At 40.2% G+C, this 22,196-nt stretch overlaps 1 protein-coding gene across 2 annotated transcripts; it reads right to left on the reverse strand.

Moving 5' to 3' along the window:
- Positions 1–239: 239 nt before the first annotated feature.
- Positions 240–21,753, reverse strand: DHRS9 (dehydrogenase/reductase 9). 2 transcript variants are annotated; one of them, XM_045066757.1, is made up of 5 exons: positions 21,593–21,753; positions 10,336–10,709; positions 8,733–8,991; positions 4,667–4,830; positions 240–1,870 (listed from the first exon to the last, which is right to left on the reverse strand). In XM_045066757.1, the coding sequence occupies exons 2-5, from the start codon at positions 10,646–10,648 to the stop codon at positions 1,647–1,649; spliced, it is 960 nt and encodes a 319-aa protein (XP_044922692.1). In that variant the 5' UTR covers positions 10,649–10,709; positions 21,593–21,753; the 3' UTR covers positions 240–1,646. The 2 variants fall into 2 exon arrangements, with proteins under 2 accessions (XP_044922692.1, XP_044922691.1); XM_045066756.1 differs by having other exon boundaries at positions 10,336–10,716.
- Between the last annotated feature and the right edge of the window lie 443 nt (positions 21,754–22,196).

Consider the following 22,196-nt stretch of genomic DNA (forward strand, 5'->3'; position numbering starts at 1 on the left):
AGCTGTGGGAGGGTTCCCTAACCTGCGGGTGCTTACTGGCAACAAGAAGAACTCAGAGATCTTAAAGGTGAGCTGTCAACGGGACCCCAGGATGGAGGTGACTTCCCGGGGTTGGTAGTGACAATAGCTTAGATAACTTTGCCTGAGAATTCTTCTGATTCCTGCTGTGATTTTCTTCATTTTCATGCAAAAAGGATGAGTGTATTTTCCCTTGAAATAATGACATGTATGTCCAGGTGGACTGACACCATTGAAAATTTGTTTTTTCAAAGTCATTAATACATTGTAAATGTGAGAAGGGGAGACTACCTCATGAACAGATGTTTCCAGAAAGGTGGATAAAAATGAATAGCATTACTGATCTCTTCAAATGGGTATGGTTTCATGCAGCAGATATTAAATATTTTCTTCACAATAAGTGTGTGTGTGTGTGTGTGTGTGTGTGTGTGTCTGTGTGTGTACATGATACAATTTTTCTGGCTCTTTCACCCTATATAATTTAGCCACAAATATTGAATTTTGACACTTCAGGCTTTTCATGTGAATTGTCAACCAGCCTACATGAGTGATACTGGGTGCTGCTATCTGGAGAAGCAACCGTGTAGAGAACTTGTTTTGGGATGAGGTGTGGGACCAGGGTCAGTCCAATAAGGACCACGAATATGAGCAAAGAGCAAGTTACAGCTGTCACTGCAACTGTAGGCTAGAGTCTTAATTTAGTTCTATGTCTTCATGGGGCTTCAGAGACACCTCAAACACAGGCTTTCCAACCTTCTTGGGTGTAAGTTGTTGCAGATATTCTGGGTCTTGTTATATTTACAGTCATCATAATGACATGAATACCTTCTGTTTTTCTTCTTTGGAACGAGTGGTTACTTTTGTTACCAGCTTTCCATAGACAGCTGTGTGGGCATCTGTGTTCACAGCCGCCTTGAAACGGCTGTTCAGCCTCCACAGCTCCCTCTAGAACAGGCTGGCTTGTCTTGGACTCTCCCTCCCTCCACTTCCATACTTGTTTCTTCTTTACAGTCCTCTTGTCTTTCTGCTCCTCCCCTATCCTCCTACTTGCAATCCTCCCTAGTGTTTCTCTGTTCTAGTTCGTTTGTAGGAGTCACATGATGCTTCCTCACCCCACCTTCCCTGACCCACCACAGGTTAGAAAACTGAGTTCCAGTCTTTCTGAGTCTTCTTCTCAGCAAATAAGACATCCAACCCACTCATGAAAGTATTCTACTTTTCTCTGAACATTTTGATACGGGACAAATAATTAACATTCTGGAGTTCAAGGTGTGGGGGCTAGAGGCAATGGGGCTGGCAGTGGCAGAGATCATGTTGGATGGGAAAGGCTTTCAATTTCCCTTCCATATATTAAGCAGACAAAACCTAAATATTGGGCAGGTGCTATCATGGCCCTTTATGGGATAGGTCATTGCTGCCCTTCTTCTCAAAGAAGGCTTAAGAAGGGACCCTGGGACTTTCCCAGTGTGGGTAGGACTCCCTCGTGTATCAAAAGCAGCACATCTAAATGATCTAAATGAGTCTGGGTTGAATTAGGTAAGGAATGAGACCAAAAAGGAGATATGCCCTTGAAAGCAGCCAATCTCATAGCCTGGGGTAGGCATTTGTTGTCTGCTGAGTCACACCGGTCACACCGCCTTGGGATTAGCCAGCTCTACTTTCTGTTTCAACAATAAGAAGTCTTGCAAAACTGCTGGCATGTGAGACAGAGGTATCCAGAAGGCCTTGGCATCTCTCCCAGCAACATAATGGGTCTTTGGGAAGAGACTTGTGAGCGCATGGTCCATGCACTCCACCACCAGGGAGAGGTCCACGTTCACAAAGGAAGTTGTGCCTTTCAGCTTGTCTAGACCTGCAGAAAGAGACAAAAGTACATGTACTCTTTGGAAGAAGGGGGAAAGGAGTGTATGAGGCCAGGGTGTAAAGGGGAGGATGTGTGTGTGTGAAAATTTCTTTTGAATTTGCTGTTATAAATTGAGGCCCCTGTGGTGGGTTTGAAGGATGCAGCAATGTTTTTGTTCGACTTCTCGCTCTCAAACTTGAGTAGGCAGCAGAATCTCCTAGAGGGCTTGTTAAAACCCAGTTGCTGGGTCCCACCACCAGCTTCTGACTCAGTAGGTGTGAAGTGGGACCCAATAATTTGCGTTTCTATCAAGTTTTCAAATGATGCTGTTGGTGCTGGTCCAGGGAGCAGACTTTGAGAACCACTACCTTAAAGCAATGAGAGAAAGATACTTTATAAAGTCCATGAGGCCTCTGAGCCCAAGAAGCTATGGGTTTGATCCTAAATTTGTTTTAAGGGACTACTATATGCTTAGGAAATGGGGAGGGGCTGTGCGAGTATGCATGTGTGTGCGCGTGCGCTCACATACCTTGTGTCTCTGTAATTCGGTGAATAAAGAGGGAATCATCCCCAAAAGTATTGACTCAGAAAGCTAAACATATCCTGGTGATCAGGCAGCTGAAATGCTTGAGTAATGTTCTAGGGTCATTTTAGAGAAGCAGGTATTTTATCAGAAGATTGGTAATGGCTTGGAGCATTCCTGCAGTGTTCTTAAAACATACCTGAGTTGTGTCTTCCTAAGAGAAAAATCTATGATTTTAAATCTCTTTTTCAAGTTAAGGCCCCTATAGTCACAAGTTGTTCAAAGAACTTACCTAACAAGTCTTAGTGGCTATTTTAAACTTTCACAACTATAGTCTAGGAAATGAAGAAGGGTGAGCTTCTTCGTGGTCTGCTTGGGAATTATGAGTCTGGCTGATGTTCAAGTCCTAGTTTGAAAAAATAATAAAAACAACCAGTGCAAAACTGTGCTCAAAGCCTTCTGGTATTTCTGAGAGGGAAACACCTGAGCCAGGGGCCAAGTCAAAAATAATTTTGAGATGGAAGTTGATGACCTATTATAGGCATTTAGAAAGTATCAGTGTTAATATCAAAAAGAGAAAGCTCTTTTAAATGAAGTATTTTTTAAAAGATTTTATTTATTCATTTGAGAGATGCAGACAGCACGATTAGGGAAGAGAGGGAGAAGCAGGCTGCCTGCTAAGCACAGAGCCCTATGTAGGGCTCCATCCCAGGACCCTGGGATCATCACTTGAGCCCAAGGCAGATGCTTAACCACTGAACCACCCAGGTGCCCTTATTTCTGAACCTACTTAGAATTTTCAGAGTTGATAATGAGTGAGAAACACAAGTATTTTATAGCAGAGGTTCTCAGCATCTAGTGATATGATAGCACTGGGAGGTTTGTGAAACCAGACATTCTCCGTACGTGTGTGCGCGCGTGCGCAGTCGGGTCAGGTGGCTGGAGGAGTCTGTCATCCTAAAAACCTCCCAGGTGGATTTGACTTGGCTCTTGGCTCCCTCTTGAAAACTTCTGGCCTTGAACCTTGCCACACTTGGCTCTCTCGCCAAATTTCCAGGTGAAGAAGCAGGACCAGAGTTTTGAGGTTACAGTGACACAAAGTTAGGTGGGGCCCTGTGTGGCTTAATGCAGGAGCCCAGTAAGTGTTTGAGGAATGTCGACTAAGCTTTAAACATGACCAGGAAGTTTGAGGTGGAGGTGGAGACCTGGTACAGGAAGTTCCACCAGCTCCTTAATGCCTCGTTTCCATGATCGCGCAGGGCCCAAGACTAAATGGCAAAGTCAGGCTGTCTGGGTTCAAAGCCAGCCCTTCCACTTACTAACTGTGCAGCCCTGGGCAAGCAGCTTCTCTGTGCCTCTGTTTCTAGACAATTCAGGGAATATCTCCTTCACAGGGTTTATTTAGACATTTAAAATGAGGCAGTCCATGTAAACCACTTAGAATGGTGGCAAGTACCAAATGTTCACTATATGTTAGTCATCATACACTAATCTATTATTTCCATCCCTGACTCAGTATGACTTAGGCTGCTGCTTCGCCTTCCATCTCCACCCCCCGTGCATTCCTGCTCTGGAAGGCTTCCACCCAGATAATTCCTTCCTGGCCTTTAGGCCTTGCTCAAACCTGACCTGTCTCAGAAAGGCCACTGGCCAGCAATGCTTTCATCCAGTTCTGAATTCCTTTGGGCAATTAGAGACTGTACTGTCTAGCACCCCTTCCGGGCCTTTGGGGTCTGTCTAAGAATTACAGGATCAATTTTCTTGCATTCTGCACAGTCTCATTGTTTTACAATCTCACTGGTTACTTTTTCTCCTCCACTAAACTAAGCTGGTTAAGGGTCAGAGTCTGAGTCTTGGTATTTTGTAAACTCCATAAATCCTTAACCAATGTTTAGTGAGTGGTTGGTGTTTACCAAAAAGAGGAGGCTTGTGTAGAAGTGAAGACTGTGGGCTCGAGTCTAGGCATGACCGGGAGGAGTTGTACAGCTGTGTATAGAACATTCACCTTTCCATGCCTCTGTTCACTGCTCCTATGGTTCTTTTGAGGAATAAATGATAGAATTCATAAGGTAGGATTTGGCACGGGGTAAATGCTCAGTAAATGTTTGTAAAGACTTGAAGTAAGAGATGGCACTGGAATTAATAGGGATCTTTAATCCATATGTTATCTCCCTATTGTATATCATTAACAAAACCTTGTTTTTTCATTTGTATTTGAGTCTTCTTCATGTTGCCTAGAACAATGAACTCCGGAGGAACCCTGGGCCCACCCAGAGACTTACTTTTTTGAATGTAACCTTCTCCATACTGTTGTTTGATATCTGGAGACAGATGCTTCCAAATGGCAAGTTTTTTTTCAGTGGCTTTTATTGGATCTGATAATCCTGTTTTGAATAATCCTGGTTCAATACATGAAACGTGTACACCAAAAGCTTTCATGTCCCGTCTGTGAAAGAACACATTGATGATGTTTAATCCAGGTTTATTTGGAGAATGTTTGCTATTTGGGTGATTATTTTTGAAAGAATTTTTTTTTAAGATTTTATTTATTTATTTGACAGACAGAGATCACAAGTAGGCAGAGAGACAAGCAGAGAGAGAAGAGGAAGCAGGCTCCCTGCTGAGCAGAGAGCCGGATGTGGGGCTTGATCCCAGGACCCTGGGATCATGACCTGAGCCAAAGGCAGAGGCTTTAACCCGCTGAGCCACCCAGGCGCCCCTCGAACGAATTTTTTCATGGGATCACAGAAATGCATGGGTTGGAAAGGAATATTTAGTTCTACACTCTCAGTTTGCAGTGAGGAAGCTGAAGTTAGCGTGGTGAAGGCTGGTTTAATGGCAGAATGGGAAAGGGATCTGGGCAGACCCCCTCCTGGACTAGTGTTCCCCACTAAGTCATACTCTCTCATTAAATTGACAAGCAGTCGGGTTAAGGACAGGTTTCTTCTTGGAATGCAAAAAACCTTATGGGAAATGGAGTGATGACTGGCCTGGATGGACCAGTCTACTTCTATTTTAGAAATGTGAGGACATTGCGACACAAATGAGGACAGGCTGGGGACACAAGTGTGACAATCTCTGATGTGGCTCGCCTGCTCCCTATCCTGCTCAGTGAGATCTTTCATTATGTGGCCTCAGATTTACTGGGCCACAAGGTTTTAGGGGAATCATGATGCACTTCCCCCTTTTAAAAGCAAAACGAAGAATTGCAAACTGTTATATGAGCAATTATTTCCTAAATTTAATGTATATTTCCACCAAGGATCTATGAGGAAGTAATTACTCATTTTATATAAGTCTTTACCACATGATTTTTAAAGAATTGTACCAATGAACTTAAAATATGAATTATCTTACATTCTGCTTTCAGCAACATGCCTATTGTTTAGTTTGCAGTGTAGTTTACTAAAAATGCAAATTAACTTGATCTTGAAAGATTTTGAAAAGTATGTTGCTTGCATTAAAATTATTAAAAGTTATTTTCTAACTTAATTTACTTTACTCACTTATCTTCTGTGCTTCTTTGGGTTTTGGAAAGTATTTGGAAAGATTTGTCACCCCATCTACTAATGAAAGAACATACAATCTAGGGACAAATGGCTTTAAGTCACCCAACTAAGTTTACCAGGTAAGTCAAACCAGTATGAACCCAGTTATGTGTGCTGTGTTGGGCAAATACAGCTTTGAAGAGCTCCAGCCTTCTCCCAGTTGGACCATTGACCCTAAATCCTCCTATATATAGAAATTCTGGGACCACCACTGGACTTGGACCTGCACGCACAATACCATTCCCAGTACCAGCTCCATGATTTAGAAAACAACAACAACAAAATGAAACCATTCTTTACTGGGTAATTTCAGGCATGGTATAGTGCATTGCAAACACATAAGTCCTTCAGCTGAAATCCCTTTTTATTTTTATTTTTTAGTTATTTATTTTTTAAAAGATTTTATTTTTATTTATTTGAAAGAGAGAGAGAAATCACAAGTATGCAGAGAGGCAGGCATAGAGAAAGAGAGGAGAAAGCAGGCTCCCCGCTGAGCAGAGAGCCTGATGCGGGCCTCAATCCCAGGACCCTGAGATCGTGACCTGAGCCGAAGGCAGAGGCTTAACCCACTGAGCCACCCAGGCGCCCTGAAATCCCTTTTTTAAAGTGGTTATTAGTCTCCAAGAGGGTGGGAAGAAACCCTGGTGCTTTTTGTCTCTCTCTTTCCTCCCATCATGTGGCCCCATGCCCAGCATATGTGTGAAGTAGTTGGCAGAATGGAGTAACTTCCAGCAGGAGGGCAGTCCCAGGAAACAAGAGAGAACTGGAAAGATGAGAGAGAGAGGAGCTCAGGAAAGTGCGCCTCTAACATTGTTTATGCACAGCACACGTGCATGTGTGGGTCTGACTTAGAGAAGCGAACTCTGGGACAAGCATCTTTCATATCCCAGATGGCTACTGTGTAGTACATCTGCAGAACAGATTTGAATACCACAGCAAAGTCTTTAAAAATCAAGCAAACATTGAAATCTCAAAGTACAGAATGATGGTTAGCAATTGTGACCTGAATGCAACCTCATCAACTGTCTGCTAAAACAAAAATACTGGGGCACCTCGGTGGCTCAGTCATTTAGGCAGCTGCCTTCAGCTCAGGCGGGCACCGTCCCTCCCTCTGCCCCTCCCACCCCACTCATGCGTGCTCTCTCTCTCTCTCAAATAAATAAAATGAAGCAAAAATATCAACATTCTCCATAGGACTTAAATAAGACCCATAGTCTCATATCATTCCAAATACTCAGCATAAAAAGAACTGGCACATTCCAAATGTTCAGCATAAAAAGAACTGGAAAATCTCGACTCACATGGGAAAAGACAATGGCAGATGCTAATGCCGAAGGATACAGATGTTGGAATTACCAAAGTCTTTAACGCAGCTATTATAAAAATGTTCCAAATACAAAGGAAAATACTCTTTTTTTTTTTTTTTTTTTTTTTTTTAAAGATTTTATTTATTTATTTGACAGAGAGAGATCACAAATAGGCAGAGAGGCAGGCAGAGAGAGAGAGAGAGAGAGGAGGAAGCAGGCTCCCTGCTGAGCAGAGAGCCCGATGCGGGACTCGATCCCAGGACCCTGAGATCATGACCTGAGCTGAAGGCAGCGGCGTAACCCACTGAGCCACCCAGGCGCCCCAAAGGAAAATACTCTTGAAGTGACTGGAAAGTTAGAATATTTCCCAAAGAAAAGAAAAGACAAAGAAGAACCAAATGAAAATTTTATACTTGAAAAACACAATAACCAAAATAAAATATTTTTTGATTGGACTCAATAGCACTGTGATGATGGAGGAAAGTCAGTGAATTTGAAGGTAGACCATTAGGAATTATCCAATATATATAGCAGAGAGAGAAAAATGAGAAAGTGAGCAGAACCTTAAGGATTTATGGGACAAAGTCAAAGGTCTAACATTTGTGTTATAGAGTCTCAGAAAAAGAAGAGAAAGACTGGATTGCAGAAAAGAATGTTTGAAGAGGCAATAGCTGAAAACTCATCAAATTTGACCAAAGATATAAACCTACAGATTCAGGAAACCCAGTGAATATCAAATGTTACAAATCCAGAGAAATCCATGCTTGAGGGCACTGAGTTGGGGTCTTTATTTGTTAAATAGATTCTTTGTTTTGAGCTCTGGGGTTCTCTGATAACAGAGTGGTTAGTGCTTTCTTGTGGGAGCAAAATCTTCACCTCTGATTAGTAAATCCCCCCCCCCCCTTTTTTTGGGAAATGGACGCATCAGAGGAAATCTGTCTTTCTTGTCTTTGGGGGGTGGGGTGAGGATGGGAAAGTTATCATCCATTTGGCTGTAGTGTCTGAAATGTATGGAAATTTGAATCCAGAATTTGCAACAAGAGGGGGACAAAAGCTGCATAGCTGAGTTATTATTTTGTGATAATTACATTTACCTTATCAGATAATTTTCTACTGAGGGTTTAAATAAGATGGTACTATTGTTTCTGCAACTGACAGTTATACCAATGGAGAGTTATACCCTGCCTTAGGTTTTCTATATGATTCCCTGATTATATAACACACCGACCTGTAGAATATAAATTTACCATCACTGTCAGTATCATACATTAATGCAAAAAAGTAAAAAAGACTTGGATAGACTTAAGTTCAAATCTCAATTCTACCACTTACCAGCTGGGTGACCTTGGGCAAATTGCTTAATCTCTTTGTTTCAGTGGTATTGCCTACAAATTGGGAATAACTTAAAGCACTAACTAGAGTGTCTAGTACATAATTAACATTCAGTAAACATTAACAGCTATTATTTCCTAATATGTCAATGTTTGCTTTACCTTAAGCTGTCATTGAAGCCTTCTACTGCATATTTGGATGGATTATAACCCCCTCCACTGAACGCCAGCCGACCTCCAATGCTGGAGATATTGATAATCCTTCCTTGAGCTTTTTTGACCAAGGGAAGCAAATTTAGAGTCACATTGATGAGGCCAAACAAGTTCACTTCAATAGGTTCTCTGTAGTCCTCCACTGTCAGCCAATCGGTGGGAGCCAGCACACCGAGAACGCCGGCATTGTTGATCAGACCCCAGAGACCTAGATCAGAGTGGAAAGGAAGCAGGTGTGATGGAAGATGGCACTTATATGGGCATCCTTGATGGAAATACAGTCCCTGCTTTACACAACTCTGCCATTTCCTCCTTGTAGACACATTCCTGCTCTGAAATGCTTTACAGTTTTGGGAAGGAACTACTCTCTAAGAGGGTAGGGAGGCGAAATTAAAACAGTTGGAGCTCTGTTACTGGAAGCCAGTCTCACAGTAACTCTATTTCTGGTTCTGCATGTAAAATACTGACACTGAATGAACCTTTTGCTTTTTTGTCTTTTTTTAAAATATTTTTTTATTTTTTATTAACATATAATATATTATTAGCCCCAGGGAGGGGTACAGGTCTGTGAATTGCCAGGTTTACATACTTCACAGAACTCACCATAGCACATACCCTCCCCAATGTCCATAACCCAGCCACCCTATCCCCCTCCCCTCAGCAACCCTCAGATTGTTTTGTGAGATTAAGAGTCCCTTATGGTTTGTCCTCCTCCCTATCCCATTTTGTTTCATTTATTCCTTTCCTACCCCCCAAACCCCCCACATTGCCTCTCAAATTCCTCATATCAGGGAGATCATATGATAATTGTCTTTCTCTGATTGACTTATTTCGCTATTGCTTTTTTTTTTTTATCATAGATGCAGAGTAAATTGGTCTATTTTTTCCATTTACTAGATTGCAAAGCCAGAGATTATTTATTTATAAACTACTTTTTACAAAGAGCAATACAATCTACTTCATATCTATTTTTAGTAAAAAAATAAAAAAATCCAGTCATCAATTGTTTTATGATGGAAAACATTTAATATTGTTAAAGTTATTTGGAATTCAAGCATTAAAAATTGTCAGGAGCATTATTAAGCCATTGCTTTTGTGGTCTGGAGTCTCAACTAAATGATGTAGATATGATAGAGAAAGTTCACGTACATTGATTGCTTGCATGATCTCCTGTAGCTTTAAGCCCCAAGTTCCTTCACTGTGAATGTAGCTAAAATGTAGCTAATGTAGCTAAATGTAGAATTTTATGTAGCTAAACTAGAATTTTATGAGAGAAGTGCAGGGAAAGTCAATACCTCAAACTTACTTCGAAATTCACCCACTGGGACTTAAGACTGAGGATAATGTGGGCTGTGTCTCTCATGCAAACAGTGAGCTTGCAGCTCAAAACTATTGAGGGCTTTATCCTAAGATTTTTCCAAGATTCTCCAGTACCATAGCTGGTATTTAGGAGACATTTTCTTGAAAGGTCATTTAAGATCCAAACACATTTTATTTAGCTGTAGCTAATTTACAACACCCCCTCCATTCTTCCCACCCCCACATCACTCACCTTTCTCCCCAACTTGATTTTTCACCCACTGGGCAGTCCTCTTGACATTCTCAGGGTCAGTTACATCCAGAAGCACAGTGTGAAGCCTTTCTGAGGTTTCTGCCTTTAAGGCTGTTGACTCTGATTCAGTCAGACAGGCAGCAATTACACGAAATCCTTTTTTATCAAAAGTTCTGGCTGCCAAATTTCCAAAGCCAGTGTCACAACCAGTTATGAAAATATACTTATCTGTGATGTCTGCAATCTTTAGTTGTCTTTTATAATTCCATAGAAAACCACAAAGGATTAGGAGGGCTAACACCCAGAAGAACATTTTTTTTCTTCTGTATAGGATAGGGACTCTCCTTCCTTGAACAATAAAAGAAGACAGGGACCTGAAAGCTCAAAATTAGAAAGAAAACTCAAATTAGAACAATCAAGGTGCTATAACCCAACACTGATGACTTCAGATATTTTAATGCACTTGAGTGAATAGTTAAAAAAGAAGAATAACTATTATTTGGCTAGGAAGATGGCCTTTTAAGTGCTCAACCATTCCTCTAAAGTAATGCAAAAACTAACCAAAACAGCCAGAAAAAGTGAACAGGAGAGAGGTTCCATGGCGAAGCTGACGCAACTCTTGTGTTGATATGAATGAATGTATGAATTTATCCATCTGAAACAGAGACTGTCACAGTAAAATCTTATCGCTTGTGACCTTGTGAAATTCAAGAGTAGAATAGGCGAATCTATTAGAAAATGTTCAATTTCAATTGATTGATTAGATTCTTAATTATTTTTATACTGTCAGGTAAAGTAGTTGCCACTATGAAAATATTTCCAAGTTGGTTTCCATTTTCTTATTTTCAGTGGGTTATTGTCATTCTTCAACCCAACTCTGAGATCATCCCAACTCCATGCAGGGATTATGCAAATGCTTGGCCACCAGGGAGCGCCTGGACAGAGGGTGAGATGAATGGGAAGAGATTGAGGGATGATGGCCAAAGGCACAGCATCCCAAACAGAATCAAGAAACCTCAGATTCTGTTCTCTTTGCACACTAGTTTCTGTGAGAAAAAGAATCACATGACATAGGATAAAGGAATGCAAATTCTTTCTGGAAAATCATGAGGCTTTGACCATAAGTGCAGCAGGATGACCTAGAAAACTAATTAGTCCAGGCTAGAGGTGGCCTAGAGGCAAAAAATCAAACAGGTGGAGGGTTTCAGAAGATTACCACTTGCATTTTCCCTCAGCACATATTACTTTTTTATTTTTTCCTAAATAAAAAACAAATTACTATTTCATGTAGGCTGACTGTACCAATTTAGAAATATCACAGTTGTTTTGGAAATGTTAAAGAAAGAATACTATGTTAATTTTATAGTTTTTTTTTTTTTAAGTAGGACTTGATTTCATGACCTTGAGTCCAAGACCTGAGACAACTGAGCCAACTGAGTTAACCAACTGAGCCACCCAGGTACCCCTATTAATTTTATAGTCTTGACCATTTAAATGCATATGCCATCTTAAAAATTGTACTAATTATTATACAATGTTTGGCTGCAAAATAACATTTGTGAATAAATCAAGCAATTGTATTATTGAAAACAAGTGTGATACTAATTTGGAAGCATAATATCAAAAGTATCATGGAGTGAGACTTCAAACTATTTGGGATATAAAATCCCATATATATTGCAATGTTTGTCATTTACAATGACAGCCTATACTATCACTTTTATTGTGGGTGCCGATTGCTTGGGAAGAGCAAGCTATCCCGTAGTAGGAAGTGAACGAGAACCAGGCAGAGATGGGAGATGAGTGTGGGGGGTGACATTTGCCTGTTTGCTTCAGGTCTGAGCATCATGGCAGCTCAGACATCCTAGCTCAGTCATAGGCAAACCAAAGGAAAGAGATCATTAGGTCCCACACCACATAGGAGCAGCACTGGGTCTGCATTGGCTCTCTCTGCCTTTGGAAGCAAGAGGAGTCACAGACAACATCACCTGCGGGAGAGACCTTATTTCCTTCCCTTTCGATGCAGGAAGTTTCCTTGCTTTGCCCTGTGTTCACACATGTCTCTGCCCTTGATCTGGATCCATCCTTAAAATCAAGAAGGGCTTTGAGTGCTTCTCAGAGGACAATGGATAAGCCTGGAGTTGAAGTTTAGACCTCACAGATGCTTTGGGAATCATGACTGTTCATGGACCCTATGTTCAAAATGCTTGCAAGGCCAAGCAATATTATAAGAGTGGGTTTTCTTTTTTCTTTTTTACAGCTATTTCCTGGTTTTTCATTTGAACCATTTAAAAAAATTGTTCATCTTTTTTCTGTTTGTAAAAGTAACTTACGCTCATGGTTAAAAAAAATTGGCAGATACAGAAAAAAAAAGAATTGAGTAATGATTATCACATTTGACTCTTAATATTTTTGGTACATATTTTCTTCCAGTTTTTTTTCCTGTATATGTAAATATTTCTTTCTCTAATAAGGAATAAAAATATACACACATAGAATTATACACATACACTCGTGTACTCACTTTCATGCAACTTTGTTTCTATTGCTTTATAAGGAACAGATTACTTCAGATTAAAAAAAAATCACTTGATATAATATATCATCTTCACTTCTCAAGGAAATTTTGGTCTCTGATTTCATCTTTCTTCCTGGCAAAAAATCTTTAGCTAAAGAGAGAAGAGGTAAGAGACTGTCTTTGATAAAACTAAGTCAGAGGTAAAAATTAAAATACAGTGGGTTTAAGCAAACTGGCTGATTCTTTTGATATGGCTGCATCTATTTCTAAAGCCATCAAGTTTTTAGACGAACATGCCTTAATAATTTGGGTTAGTTTCCCAAATCTTTCCTGTGTAGGAGTTTCTTATTTATGGAAAATTAATGCCCAACTAGTAGAATTTTTCCTTCTTAAATATATAAATACATTAAAAAGCGTATAATTTTGAGGTAAGGTGTTGGTGTAACTATCTCTTGGGAAATTTCATTTTTAGAAATTTTAAGGAAATTTTGTATTTATAAATGTAATTAGTATAGTGTGTTGTTCAACTCTAGCCTCAATAAATTGAATAATTGAACAACTAAATGTTGAATTATTTTCTAAATGGATTCTGTAGCCTTCATTGCAATCCAAATTTCATAGAGTTATTTGAAGAATGCAAATGCTCATGGGGTTTATTGTGTCCTAGATCAGAGAGTGGAAACTTTCTATGTCATCATGTTTTGCTGGGCAAGCAGAAGGGGAGGAATAGCAAAAGAATGGTTTGCATTTGTGAAGCATTCTACACAGCACTTTTAAATATAGATCTCATTTGATTCTCCCAACAACATTTTGAGTTAAAGGGGGCATGTTATTTGCCTCATTTTATAGAAGAATTAATAAGCCAACTAATAAATGTAAAAGAAATGATAGAATTAGAAAAATCACCATTTGGCAACTGTAATAGTAACAATTACTTCAGGCAAGAGTGATCAATGGATGCTAAAATTATTAGGTGAAATTCTGATAAGAAACAATAATTATAGAATCTCAAAATATCTCCCCGTGAGAAATGTACTAATTAAAAAGAGAGCAATAACAATTTCACAGCGGAGAAATCTGACAGATACCACCTTAATCAAGTAACAAAAATTCATACCACTAGTTGTGGGACAAACCAACATCATGGGCCCCCTGGTACTGTGCACTGGGAAGGACACAGAGGCACTTTCCTGCATACATGGAAGCTAATCCTGCATGAAGACATATCTCCCAACTCTGCACAATATATGGCCTATACTCTTTAAAAATGTCGAAGTCATGAAGGAAAAAAAAGAGTGAAGACTGCTCCAGATAAATGGGAACTGAAGAGATATGATAACTCGTGCAATATGTGATACTGGGTCAGAAAACTATTTTTTTTTCTTTTGCCAGAAAGAACATTATTTGCTCAGCTAGTGGAATTTGAGTAAGATTTGTTGATCTGATAAATAATATTGCAACTCAAGAAATATTCATATTCATTTTATAATTTATTATGATTATGTAGAAAGTGCCCTGCTTTTGGGAAACACACACTGAAGTATTTAAAGATTAAGTAGCACCGTGTCTGCAACTTACTCTCAAAGTTAAGAAAATAATAACTATATTTATATAAATAAGTAAACATGTTAAGGAAGTAGTCTAAGTGTTCGTCAATAGATGAATGGATAAGGAAGATGTGGTTGCCAAGCCACAAACAGGCAGTTGCTGGGGCAGTGGTGGTCAAGGGGTGGGGGTGGGGAATGGGCGAAACAGGTGAAAGGAATTAAGAGTTACAAAATTCCAGTTAGAAAATAAATAAGTCCCAGAGATAAGAGGTAGAGCATGGGAAAAATAATCAATAATAACATAATAACTTGTATGTGATAGGTAGTGAGCATTTTGTAATGTATACAAATGTCAAGTTACTATATCGTACACGTGAAATTAATATAATATTGTATACCAATGATACTTCAATTAAAAATAGAACAACAGCAACAAAAACCCTCCATACATATGGATATAAAGAGAGAATGACAATGCAGATGTGGTAAATGTTAATATTCGGGGATTCTAGGTTGTATTATTCTTTCAACTTTTCCATAAGTTTGACATTATTGCAAAATAAAAAAGTAAAAATTTGACAGAGGAAAATAAAGTGTTTTTTTTTTTCCCTAAGAAAAGGCTTCTTTTAATCCAAAGGAGTTTCATGCATGAATCAAGAACTCCAGCACTTCAAGATCTAGTGACCTTGGACTTCTAATCTTTGGTAAGTTCACCTTCACAACCACTAGAGAAAAGCAAAAATTCAAACTTAAACCGTCAGGCTCCCTCCTCCCTCCTCATGCTCTCCATTTCCTCCTTACTTCCTCTTTCATTAGCCAAACTCATTTTTTCCTTGGTGACAGGCAACAGAGAAGAGCTTTTTAGTTGTCAAGGATGGGCTCACATTAAAATGTGTGATCTTCATTATGTACCCCTCTGGGCTGAGAGTCATTTCCGATGCTGGTGTCCCAGCCTGCAGCCTGAATCCAGGGGACTACCAACATCGACCGAGAGTTTCATATAGCCTGTTCTTACCCCAAATACTATTGTCCAAGAAATAGCAATTCTTCTTCATTCCTAAGGTTCACATTCCTCTAGGTCATTGTAGTGAGTCAATCACAAACCAACACACACAAACCTTTGACTTCTATCTTAGCCAGGATTCCATGTGTGGTCGTGTTTCCTAGCAGCAGCCCTTGGTCGGAGTCATTGGGAACGCGATGCAGACGCAGAAGCTGATGGATGGCCGATTGGTTCATCGACTGTGACTACTATGGCCGCCTCAACCATATTCTGCCAGCCTGGCTGCCTCCGCATGGCCCGTTGTTCCCGATAATTCAGGCTGGGGGCACTGACCCTAGTTGCTTGGGTCGTTTGCTTATCAGCTTTGTCTTCCAATTTATCTCTCAACAAAGCGTTTAGCAGGGGTACACACCACTTGGCTGAAAGCAAGAGCCCCTCATCTGTGGGCTGTGAGCCCACGGGCTAGTCAAAGCTGAGGACAGAGTGAGGGGAAGCAGATCTGCAGGCCCACACGGGGCGTGAGGGCTGGCGCAATTCTAAATATGCATCCTCTGAACTGGCCTGGAGATTTTCCCTAAGCTAGTAAAAATAAACCTGGGAAGACAGGACTGAGGCCACACACACACACACACACACACACACACACACCGGCAGGGCTGGGGTTCGGAACCCAGGTCTCAGAATCAGGCAGATAGAGGTCCAGTGCCCGCTCCTTGATCATCAGAGGTTTTTTGGGGAAATTTATTTATTATTATTTATTTATTTATATTTTCTTAGCCTCCATTTTCCTAGCTGTAAAATGGAAATAATCACTTCTCTGGTGGAGAGTACCTGGTAAAGTAAAGGGATCAATGCCTGCTGCACAGGAAGAACCTCATCATTAGGGCGGGATCAGTCGTGTTCACTCGTGAGGGGCCTGCTCTGTGTGCTGCTCAGACCTCGGCAATGGGTACTTTTTGTTCATTGAGGTGAAACAATTATTTGTTGTGCGGTCTGTTCTGAGTATTGCAGGATGTTTAGCAGCACCCCCTGGCCTCTACCCCCGTGATGCCAGGAGCACCCCCTCCCCAGTTGTGACAACAAACAATGTCTCCAGACATTGCCAGATGTCTCCTGGGGGACAAAACAGCTCCCAAGTGAGAACCACTGGTCTAGAGCTTCCTTGTGTTGGGAGTCCAGAACCACTTTTCTGGAAACTCAGTCATCAGTTCCTTGGTAGGGCCACACTGATAAGGATTATTTTTTATGGCCTTACCAGAAAAGTTTTATTACTTATAAATATTGCTTCTAGGCTGCTACTCTATGTGTTAGTTTCTGTGATTTTAAAAAAGTGCCTTTTTTGGGATGCCCAGGTAGCTCAGGGTTTAAGCATCTGCCTTTGGCTCAGGTCGTGATCCCAAGAGTCCTAGGTCAGCCTCCCTGCTCTGCAGTGAGTCTGCTTCTCTCTCTGCCCCTCCCCCAACTTGTCCTCTCAATCTCTCTCTCAAATAAATAAAATAAATAAATAAAAAGACTTAGAGTAAAATTATCTCCATTATATAGAGTAAGAAACAAATTCAGAAATGCAGGCTACACTATGGAGTATTATGCCTCCATCAGAAAGGATGAATACCCAACTTTTGTATCAACATGGACGGGACTGGAAGAGATTATGCTGAGTGAAATAAGTCAAGCAGAAAGAGTCAATTATCATGTGGTTTCACTTATTTATGGAGCATAAGAAATAACACGGAGGACATGGGGAGATGAAAAAGAAAAGGGAGTTGAGGGAAATTGGAAAGGGAGATGAACCATGAGAGACTATGGACTCTGAAAAACAATCTGAGGATTTTGAAGGGGCAGGGGGTGGGAAGTTGGGCCAGCCTGGTGGTGGGTATTGTGGAGGGCACCTATTGCATTGAGCACTGGGTGTGGTGTATAAACAATGAACTCTAGTACGCTGAAAAGTAATTTAAAAAATAAAAAATTTAAAAACAAAACAAAACAAAAAGAAAGGCAGGCTAATTGTCTCAAGATAGGATCGTGGCGCTGTTTTGAAGACTGATACCCGGGCCACTCACATTTGGTTATTCACCATTTCTTCCTCTGCTCCACTGCCACCTGGTTTCCCACTCAATCCGGGAGTCTGGGCTATGTGTACACTTCTCTACAACCACCAGTACTTGCATGAACCTTGGCAGTAGGTAAAATAAATGCTGTCGAAGGAAAGAAGGAAGAGAAGAAGGAAGAAGTTTCAACTCTAAGCCCAAGGTTCCGGTGGTAACTGGATTAGTCTCCGAGCCCTCTGAACCATCAGACAGAAGGTAATAATAGCAACATCATATTCACACTTCCAATTTAGAGGAACTTTAAGAGTTTTTGAAAAGTGTTCGAGGAATATTTATCTCATTTAATTGTCAAAATATTTCTGTGAGCTAAGTAGAACAGGTTTCCTAACAGAAAGTCATTATCCAGAGAGTGGTTAGAGCTAAAATTCTGATCTCTCAACTCCCAACTGTGTAGGAGCAGGAAGAAGTGCAAAGAAATTAAAGCAGAATCAGTTAACAGGAGGAATAAACACACTTTATCAAAAGTCTTGATCATGCCACAAAGATTGAAAAGGAACCAAGAAAGGAGAACTAATTGTCTCTTTCATTGCCATGCAAAAATGCTTAAGTGTAAGCACGTGTTTGCAGCTGTAGGAAACTATTGCAACTTGATTGCTGTCCTTGCTCACTTCTGCTTTTTTTTAAACTTTCTATACCTGGGTGTCTTTTCCCCCATTAAAAATAAAAAAATAAAGATCCTCTGATTTCACTTCTCTTAATCACATTCCTCACCCTTTAAAAATAAATGACAGTTACAGACAAACAAAAAGAACTGAGAATAATGTCTCCATGTCTCAATGTCATGGTGAGCCCCATTTTTCATAAGAAATACAGAATTCTTTCTAAATACTCCCTCTCATGCGACTTGATTTTATTTCTGCGTAATTCCACGAGGGGCTTTGTTTTAGAAGGTGATACTACAACTAGTCAGTTACACTGACTGGAATATGTAGAATTTTTATTTACTTTCAATTTGTTGTAATCACAACGCAAGCTGAATCAACAACTAAATAGTTTCTTTAAAAAAATCAAAGAGCATTTAGCAGTAGCTTTCTCAAATGTTTTCCTTTTGAAGTTCTCTTTCACAACTTTCTTAATACCCATGGCATTGGGGACATGTATGTCCTTAGTACACTTAAATTTTGTTAACCTAGCTATATTATACCAAATTCCTTCTTATTTTGACATTTTCCTTGAAGTAAGAAGTTCTGTTTGTTTTTTTAACCCAAGTGAGCTTTCACAGATTTTTGCCACACCTCTAAGAAAAAGAAATAATTCGACCTAATGCAAAACTAATTTATATGATGAATAAATAACATTTCTGTGAAAAAAAGTGTGCAAGTTGGGCACCCAGAAATCTAAGGAAATTTTTTTTCAGCAGAGCCAAGGGATCCTATATAAAATATGCTTAGAAAGGCTTCTCTGAGGGTCTGATTAAAATAATAGTAATAATAATAATAATAATAATAATAATAATAATAATGGTTATGATGCTGCTGCTGATACAATTGAGGTGGTCTTCGTCGTCATGGAAACAGTAAGTTCTCTCACTCCATGGAATAAAGAAGTTCCTCCACCAGTTACATTCCCTTGAATCCTGCTTCCTTCAGGAGGGAGTTAGTGTGGGATACCCAGAGTGTTATTTGTGTGGTGGGACCAGTGAAGTGTGGAAGAGTGTATGTTTCCTCTGCAGATTCATTCATTCAGAAAGTCTCCTAGGAGAGGGAGGGCAGCCACTCCTAACGGAGGGAAGGCCTGATGGGCTTACACTGGTATTTTTAGTTCTAAGGATAAAACTATCTCTAATTTTCTTTTGCCTTCTCTCAAACATTTTAAATTATAATTCATCATAATATCCACAATTATTAATTAATAAATTATTCCCCATTCCCCTCAGGTTGATTACTTTGTCAATAGGCTTCCTGATGGTATTGGCAGGTTAAGAATTACTGTGAAAGCCATGGTTGCTTTACTTAAGAGATGATATATTGTATACGGTTATAGCACGGTTATAGCTTGTCATTACAAGGCTTCAAAGAAAGCTTACATGGGTGCCCGCTGGCTCAGTCAGAAGAGCATGTGACTCTTGGTCTTGGTGTCATGAATTCAAGCCTTATGCCGGCTATAGAGATTACTTAACAACAACAACAACAACAACAACAAACTTAAAGAAAACCAGAAAACTTAGTGTTGGGTCCATGGTCAAAGGAGCAAGACTGATACAAAGCGAAGGTCAAGCAAAGCTTTATTTGGTGCCAAGCATCGAGAATCAAACTGACCAGCCAGGGCCGTCTTTTGCAAAGAGGTGACCCTTCTCAGCCTCACAGACTAACTTTTTTTTTTTAATTTTTTATTTTTATAAACATATATTTTTATCCCCAGGGGTACAGGTCTTCACAGACTAACTTTTATAGAGTAAAGGCCATGTGGTTGAGCCTGGCCACCAGGTGGCCAATTGAATTACAATTCACCCTATAGTAGCTATTTGAACTAGTCTATCACTCTGGTCAGAATTGGCGCCCAAAAGGCAGGGTCCACATTCTTGGGTGGTTAGGGAGGTGCTTTCCTGATTGGATGTCTCCACCTGACTTGACTCATCCTTGTATTATGGGCTCTGTTACCTCCCCCTGACCTGACACGTCCTGGTATATGGGCTCTGTTATCAGGGGCTGGTCAGTCATACTTTACTGGTTTCCCAGATTTGTTTCTAAGTTCCTCTGAGGTGTGGGGGGGGCAGGGTCAATCTAAATTTACTGTATAAACAACAAAATGGCTTGCTCTGGCTAAGTAGGCCCTTACATTTAGAATATGGAGACAATGTTATGTATAGATGCTGAAAGTATGTTCAAAACTTCAGTGTGTTTCTTTTGTCTTCACTTAACTTTGAGCAGAAGGAAAGCTCTGAGGTTTTAGTCTGTACCTTAAGAAAGTGACATTTGTTATAAGGATTTTACGACCAATTCCCCCTTTCCACATTTAAAGTGTAGGAGATAACTATTTTTTTCTTGTATTTAAGCACTGAGATTTATTCTAAAAATTGGACACACTTTTCAAATCTCAAAAACACAATACAAAGACTATATGACATTTAAATTTCATTTTATGCAGCATCTAACCACGGACATTCTTAGAGCATCTAGCATATGCTAAAGGATTCTAAGATAAATAAAGCATAATCATTACCCTTGAGCTAGTGTGTAGGGGGACATTTCAGAGCTATTTGTACAACCCAAGTTGATTTTTAATTTAAAAATATGTTTTATTTAAACTTTTTCTGCAACTGCTAAAAATCAACCTACTGAGGGAGTGCACCACACACCATTTAAATCCTAAAGCCTTTAACAGGGCATGCTGGGATTAACTGGCAGCAAAGCCACTAAACTACCCACTGTATTTTGGGAGTCAAAGTGAAAACAGACTTGGACTTGGGAGAAAGCTCAATGTCTTCTTGGTAAAATGTCAATCATAGGATCATACATCTGAAGCAGGTTTACTGCTGTCATCTTAGTATCCAGGAACCCAATATTGTGCATCATATGCATTATGAGGAAGTTCCCTGATTCCTTCTGACCTAGAAGGAATTTTTCTCACTCACTGAGCATGCCTGTGTGCATTCACCTCAAGGGACGTCTGGTAACACTGGCAAAGCAGGTAGACAGACAGATCAGACCCATAGTTTGCACAGAACCCCAGTAGCACATCTGCGGTTCCAGTAAGAAACTCCACTAAGATTCCTACTCCTTTCGGAGCGCCCCCCCCATCCAGTTTCCAGTTCATTGTAAGATTTATAGATGGTGTCAAATAGGCACAGAGAGAATAACTAGATATAAATTTGGTTGTAACTATAAGGTGTCAAAGAACATTCAAAGAGAGACCTGGGGATGGGGAGTTCCAGGCAAGGACCCGGGTGACACTGGGATCACGTCTATGGTAAGATGGACTCAGTGTCCATCACAGCCTTCTAATAGTAATATTATTATTACTATTATTACTTCATAGCATGAAAAATAACTTGATTAATTCTGTAAGAGTGAGGAAAATCAAAGGCAGTTTGAAGATGGAGAAACGAAGGGATAAATGACAGAATTCAGTCACTGGTTACCTTTGGAGATGAACTGGCGTAGAGAAGCTGTGGGGACCGGCTAGGCAGAGGGTGGTTCTGTCCACTGTACTGAGGAAGGAAGGATTGAGCCACCTGACCACACCAATCCTCTGGAGGAGGAGATTCCCCGGGCTTCCGTCCAGCTCCGAGTACACACATGTGTGAAGAGCCCTCAGGTTCCTTCCTCACTCTGAGTCATTCTTTTGTGACACCAGCTGATGACTAAATCTCTCTCCAGTGGCTGAAGGAAGCCAAACAGCTGTGGGTCATGTGTTTTTGGAGGAATTGGTAGTACCTTCAGTAACTTAAATTTAACAACTTTCAGGAGGGACTTAAAAAGGACGAATAACATTCCTTTATCTCTGAGTGCAATCTCTTGACCAGATTCAGCAGTTGAAATAATGTAACGTGGAAGCATTTTGTAAACTGTCCCATGCACATTGTTTTAATCAATTAATTTTTTTTTAAGATTTTATTTATTTATTTAACAAACAGAGATCACAAGCAGGCAGACAGGCAGGCAGAGAGAGAGAGGATGGGAAGCAGGCTCCCAGCTGAGCAGAGAGCCCGATGCAGGGCTCGATCCCAGGACCCTGGGATCATG

Source organism: Mustela putorius, unplaced genomic scaffold (genome assembly GCF_011764305.1).
Source record: "Mustela putorius furo isolate JIRA1106 unplaced genomic scaffold, ASM1176430v1.1 tig00003869_pilon_pilon_pilon, whole genome shotgun sequence".
Lineage (NCBI taxonomy): Eukaryota > Metazoa > Chordata > Mammalia > Carnivora > Mustelidae > Mustela > Mustela putorius.